The following is a 6,757-nucleotide window of genomic DNA, read 5'->3' as shown; positions in this document are numbered from 1 at the left end:
CTTTTCTTTAATTAATTAGACTCCTAAAATTGGTTTGAGGTGTGCCATATTAGCCAAACGTACAATTTATGGCCCTCAAAATTAAATTTAGAAACTCTTTTGTTAGAATAATTTGAGGCGTGCCATGCCAAATAAAATCTCAAAACCCGTGGCCCTCACTTAATTAATTTTAATCCTTTAGAAATTGAGGTGTGCCATCTAGTTGAATTTTCCATGGCTCTCGCAAACTTGAAAGTGCGTAGTTGCTTTAGGCGCGATAGTTAAATTAATTTCCTTTTTATTTTATTTTTTATTCGGTGTCCATTAGTCATTTTGAGGCACAACTAATAGGATTTGAATCGAAAAATTCCGCTTTAAAAATAAAGCTTTTTCTACCAAAGATGACTTTATTACTAGACTCGTACCTGAACAAGGATAATTCAACCAAATAATTCTTATAATTGATACTATTATGATTTCTTAATATATCAAAGGTTAAACAATATACTTAAGAAACAGACTAGAGAGCATAGGTTAAAGTTCATTTTTCTCCTTTAAACTAGCGAGTACGGGAATGGAGAGTATTTACCCTTCGCCCAAGGAATATCGAAATTTCTCGGACATGGAAGAAGAGTCTGACCAAGAATCCACAAGACCAAATGAGATTTGTGGGCATTGACATGTTTGCTTTAGCTTTCTCTATTTGTACTTTACTCATATTATTTGCATGTACCTTTTTGTACAAAGAGCTTACAGATACCACACGCATACACTTTCATTTTATTCAAGCCTCATAACACAGTGCCTCTCGTACAGAAACTCATTTAAATCTTTCCAAATACTTCATAGTAAATTGATAAAACTTGGTTTCAACAGGAACACTTTTCTGGGTAATTGTTGCATTGATTTGTATAGCAAACATGGAGCAAAAAGTTATGCTTTAAAAGTCTTTGACGAAATACCAAACAAGAATGTTGTGTCCTGGAACATGTGTTTAAAAGTGTTTGTTCAGTCTGGTGATGTGCACAGTGCACGCCGGATGTTCGATGAAATGCCTGACAGAGATGTTGTGAGTTGGAATTCAATGATTTCGGGTTATGCTTCACACGGGTTGTTTGAGGTTGCTTTTGGTGGTTTCTTGGAAATGCAAAACTATGGTATTAGGCCTAGTGGATATACTTTCTCGATTCTGATTTCGAGTGTGCAGTTTGCTTTTCATGGCAAGGAAATACATGGAAACATGCTAAGGAGTGGTGTTGATTTGTCTAATGTGGTGGTAGGGAATTCACTGATTGATATGTATGGAAACCTTGGGCTAGTGGACTATGGTACTGGTGTCTTTTTGTCCATGGAGGAGGTGGATGTTGTTTCATGGAATTCGTTGATTTCAGTCTGCTGTAAATCAGGGCATGAAGATACAGCTCTGTCTTATTTTTGTTTGATGAGAGCTTGTATATATTCAGCGGATGAGTTCACAATGTCATCAGTGCTTATTGGCTGTTCTAAATTGCGCAGTTTGGATAAGGGTAAGCAAATCTTATGTCTTTGCGTAAAGATGGGGGTTTTGTGCAACACAATTGTTTCAAGTGCAGCAATTGACTTGTTTTCTAACTGCAACAGAATTGAGGATTCAGTTCGCATATTTGAGGATTCAAATCATTGGGACACAGCTCTGTGCAATTCTATGATTTCGAGCTATGCACTGAACAGTTTAGAAGAAAATGCCTTGCGTGTATTTGTCCTAACTTTGAGGGAGAATATTAGGCCTACGGAGTTTACACTCAGCTGCATTCTTAGCTGTGCTACAACCTTCCCTATGGAGATGGGAATTCAAGCTCATTCTTTGGTCATCAAGTTAGGCTTTGTATCAGATCCCATTGTTTCCAGTTCAGTTGTAGATATGTATTGTAAATATGGGTTGATCGACTCTGCCTCAAATATTTTCAATGACCTACTGGCAAGAGATTTGATATCGTGGAACACCATGATCTTTGGGTTGGCTATCAATGGTGAACTTACCAAATCACTCAGCCTTTATTATGAACTTCTTGAAGTCGGTGGTCAACCAGATCGAATTACGTTGGCTGCTGTTCTGTTAGCTTGCAGCTATGGTGGATTTATTGATGAAGGTATAGCTATATTTTCTTCAATGGAAGAGGAATATGGAGTTAGACCTGGCATCGAGCACTACACTTGTGTTGTGGGCATGATGACCAGAGCTGGTAAACTTAAAGAAGCCGGGGATATAATACAAAATATGCCTCATGAGCCCAACAGTGAAATATGGGAGTCAATACTGCTTGCTTGTGATATTTATGGAGACTTGAAAGAAACTGAAAAAGTTGCTGGAAAGATAATGGAGTTAGCGCCGGAGTCATCTCTGCCTTATTTGGTGCTAGCGCAAGTATACGAGTCCAGGGGAAGATGGGAGAGCCTTGTTCGGGTCAGGAAGGTAATGAAAGAGAGAGTTGAAAAGAAAGTAACTAGTTACAGTTGGATTAGTGTACACAACTGTGTAAAGATCTTCCAAGCTAACGAAATTCTTAGTCGTGGCAGTAAGGACATAGACATTTATTCTACGTTGAGGCTACTGACAAAGGATACATGGTATAAAGGTTATGCATAAGTTGCAACTGGAAGTAATAGCTGCTAAATGGATAGGTATAGTAGCACCGACGAAACAAACTGAATTCGATATTGATTCTTAAACAACAAGCAAGATCTGCTTCAATTCTTTATTTTTGCTTTGCTGTATGGGTGTGCTTGAAGTGATATTTAGGGTCTGAATCTGACTCATCTATGTTTTGGAGCAAATTTAATGATAACAAGTGAGTAGAAAAAGAAGTTTTTTTTGCATGACTCTAGGGAAGCACCTTTGCGCTGAGATCTTGGTGGATAGTGAAAATGATGTGGACAGAGATGGAGAGTTATATCATGTGGCAATTTGCAATGATGTGGTATAAGATTGTATCTTTCATTGCACAAAAGGGATTAAGCTTTTCTAAAGTTCAAAATCTCCACATGCATACGATGGAACCCCACCAAGGGTAAAAGGATATTCATTTCGTTTCTGGATACTGAATTGGAGCAACACCGTAGAACTCAGAATGTTGCATCTGACAAAAACCTATCTTTTGAAACTTAAGCTGCCTAGCTGGTTTATTTTGGCCTATAGAGAGGCATTCACTTCATAAATATGGGATCATTCTTTCAGCTAGAGTAGTTTTATACGTCTTAATCAAGCACCAACCATCTTTAACAATGATCATCCAGCAGCGGATATTACTCATATAACCTCTCCGTGTCTTGATTGCCTCATCATAGAGTGTGAAGGTCGAGAGATGCTGAGCTTGACTGGAAAGACTAAAAGGTAATCTAGAATCCTCTCTCTTTAACCTGTGAAGCTAACAGGTTTAGAAATAATTGAGTGTTCACCTTGTATGTTAGTTTGCCTCTTTTCTCATTCTTTGATTTTATGATAATCATTCTTCGATAAACCAGAAATTTTCATTTTCTGTTATACAAAAGGGATACTTATTATTATTATTCCCCATTTCTTGATGAAAGCATATGCCAATAGAATGATAAAAATGAAAAGGTAACACAAACCGAAGAATAAAATATTAGTCTTAGCTTGATTACATTATCATGTTATTCGACTTTGGTGGCCGGTCACAATTTGCTGGGCTCCAACCTATTGCTTGCTTCTCATTGTCATAGATCACCATTTTATCTTGCATTGATATATCTCCAATAAGGTTGACATTTTGCAGGCCGGCTTCAGTACCATTTAGAACCCCCAAGCAGACACTGCCCTTTGATGAGATAATAAGATATGATTCAGGGGGAATTTCAAAATGAGCTTTGGATTTCCATCCATGGGGAAAGCTAAGTGCGAAGTTCTTGAAGTATTTCTTCACATCATTTATGGTTTTGAAAGGTCTCCTGCCCTTCCAGCACAATGGGAGTGTATAGTCATCATTTGCTTCTTTTAGTGGCTTCCCATTCAGTTCTTTTTTCAACAATGAAATGAAGCCTTGGTATGTTTGTGAGTTTAGGTAGCTGAAGGAACTTCCACTGTCAAAGACTACAAAAAGGTTCTTGAATCCTGTGGCTTTACCACCAAATATGAGTTCTCCAGATCCTGCTGAATAGTGCTTCATGCGATCGTGCACCATAGGAGTCCAGACGATGCGTGAGGAATCATAGACCTCATCTCCAAAGAAGAGAAAACCTCCTCCTCTGCCACTCAAGCAATGGCCTACCACATTCCGCACCAGACCCTTGCTGTGAAGCTGAGACACAATGCTGGCTTTTCCTTTCCCAAGCCCAAGCACTCCATCTAAAGGATGATGAGATTGACCAGGTAACTGATCATATCCACACCCTAGAGCCAAACGAGGTATTATCCGAGCATCACTTGTCCCGTTGAAGTGAAACACATCATTAAGTAGGACACCTAGCGATGAACCTCCATCAGCATAGTCAACCTGATAGTCACATTGTTCTGGACTCTCACATTTGTAATCAACATGATGCAAGGAGGCACAGAGGGGGTCCTTGCACGGCACGAGGTCATTGTTTGGTTTGTAGAATGGATGAGGCGCTCTTGTGCAGCGAACACAGGGAGCATCACATTGCAGCCATGTGAGATCGCTGCCGGTGTCAGGATCAAGAAAATACGGCTTTGAAGGCTGTCCTATATTGAGCTGAACATAGTAATAACCAATGGGATAGACATTACCATAGAGTGGTAGGACAATTGAAGAAGAGACAACTGGTTTGACCACTGATGAAGACGCTGCAGAACCAGTAGACATCCATTTCCACCATTTCTGCTGCTGCTGCAGCTGCTGATTATCACCATAACCTGCTGCTGCTGATACAACCACAGCCACAAACATCACCATCCCAATAATTTTTCCTCCCCCCATATCTCTTTCTTTCCTACGATACAACTAATAGTTAACAAAGATAAAAAGTTCTGTACATTAATTTTAATTCAGCAAAATCTTTTTGCTATTTATATGTTTCTCAGAAGAAAACCCCACCCAAGAGAAATGAAGGGGATGAAGTCATGTGGATTCTTTGGAAGGGTTTTTAATTTACTTGAGAACTGAGGTTTAGTTTTGGCATTGCTTGGATTCCCTTGTTTCCTCTGGTCCTATGATAAGTATAAACTAGTTATTCATGTAATTTCGTATGGTAAAAAAAAAATAATTTCAAAATTACAGCATAAATAATAATATGTGTTTATTTTCCTATAATTACTATAATAAATCTTGCAGGTAAGAATTATTTAAAAGAAGAAGAAAACAAGAAAAAAGAGAAGAAAGAGGACAGACACCTCATTGATGACATTATTTTGCCTGCACATTTTTCTTATAAATAGGGCCCATTCACGTGGCAAGGAAAATTTACTCTGGAAACGTGAAATAACGCCAATTTCTTATTTGGACTATTCTAGCTTAGACTTCTGGTATTTTTGATATTCGTTTCTCTTTTTCTCCTTAGTAGTACTTCTTTTATTTACTCTGTAACGGAGTAAACTATTTTTGTTGGAATACTTTAAAAAGTTTGATAAGTTAATATAGTATATAGGAAAAATACATAAATTGCTCTTTAAATTTGTCCGAAAAATATGGACAACTCCCTAAATATTGAGAACAAATAATTATATATAATGAGTTGACAACATCCAATAGAAAGATGACATGTATATAGTTCAGTTAGTTTTCAACTTTGCGCGCATATAGGAATGTGATAACACATTCTTTACCACGTCACTTTTTGAGCGGAAAATAAATTCACTTCAAACAAAAATAAGATGATAATAGGTTGCCGGTAAAGTAAAGTGTATAAATGACTTTTCTGAACAAGTTTATGTTAGAACATGCGCAGTGGAAGCAAGCATACAATTCAGGCATCACATACATGTAAACTAGACAATGATATAATTACGAGATTAGAAGCACTAACCTCTTGAAATCGTTGCACAGGTCCTCCACAGAGCAAGAATCCAGGGCTGCTATGGTCCAAGTAAGACCTTGGACGAAATTGCTTTGAGTTGGCAAGAACAATACAACTCTGAAAAAGTAAGTTATTGCGTGAAAAACGTCTTCCTTATGTAGACTTGTTTTTCAGCCAAAGAGAGCTCCAAAAACGTGTAGGATTCTGCTTGTGAAGTAGAATCCTACTCTAACTCTACATGATGACTTTTTCTCCAAGTCAGTCGAGGTTTTTACTAGGCATAGAAGGGACCAAAAAAATAATAAGAGGCTACTAATTATAGCATTAACTCAAAAATTTGGATGAATTAATTCCTACTATAATTAATTGCAATTTATTCCACTAAGAAACTGCAATTGAACTCCTCAATATTAATTTCGAAAATTCACTAACACTTATTTTAACTCCCCATGTTAAGGTCACAAATACCAATTAACTAAATTAAATCACTAACAATTTAATTTAATTAACTAATTAAATCCTTTATAATTCCGCTTAAACTATTTCATGTGATGGATACAAAATTCACCGGCTGGATTTTCACATGAAAACTTATAAGCTTACATATATCATCAAACTCAAAACCGAGTCATGGATTCTGTCAACTAATTATTATTTCACAAATGCTATTCGTTATTGTCCAATCTATTAGGCGTACACTAACTCCGAATAGAGTTGTACCTTTTTATAAATCAAAACAATAAACAAATCACATCGATCATAATAATTATATCAAGATTAGGAGTATAAGCTCATTTAATGAATTAGA

The 6,757-nt window shown here is 37.1% G+C and overlaps 2 protein-coding genes across 2 annotated transcripts; one reads left to right on the top strand and one right to left on the bottom strand.

Moving 5' to 3' along the window:
- The first annotated feature begins 501 nt into the window (after positions 1 to 501).
- Positions 502 to 3,462, top strand: LOC109218554 (pentatricopeptide repeat-containing protein At1g43980, mitochondrial). Its single transcript, XM_019382929.1, has one exon. The coding sequence runs from the start codon at positions 707 to 709 to the stop codon at positions 2,603 to 2,605; it is 1,899 nt and encodes a 632-aa protein (XP_019238474.1). The 5' UTR covers positions 502 to 706; the 3' UTR covers positions 2,606 to 3,462.
- A 37-nt stretch (positions 3,463 to 3,499) lies between these two features.
- LOC109218555 (aspartic proteinase Asp1) lies at positions 3,500 to 5,222 on the bottom strand. Its single transcript, XM_019382930.1, has one exon. It carries the CDS (start codon positions 4,911 to 4,913, stop codon positions 3,618 to 3,620), a length of 1,296 nt encoding a protein of 431 aa, XP_019238475.1. The 5' UTR covers positions 4,914 to 5,222; the 3' UTR covers positions 3,500 to 3,617.
- Between the last annotated feature and the right edge of the window lie 1,535 nt (positions 5,223 to 6,757).

This window comes from Nicotiana attenuata, unplaced genomic scaffold (assembly GCF_001879085.1).
Source record: "Nicotiana attenuata strain UT unplaced genomic scaffold, NIATTr2, whole genome shotgun sequence".
Lineage (NCBI taxonomy): Eukaryota > Viridiplantae > Streptophyta > Magnoliopsida > Solanales > Solanaceae > Nicotiana > Nicotiana attenuata.
The sequence above is the reverse complement of the archived record's forward strand: the minus strand, read 5'-3'. Positions and strand labels throughout refer to the sequence as shown.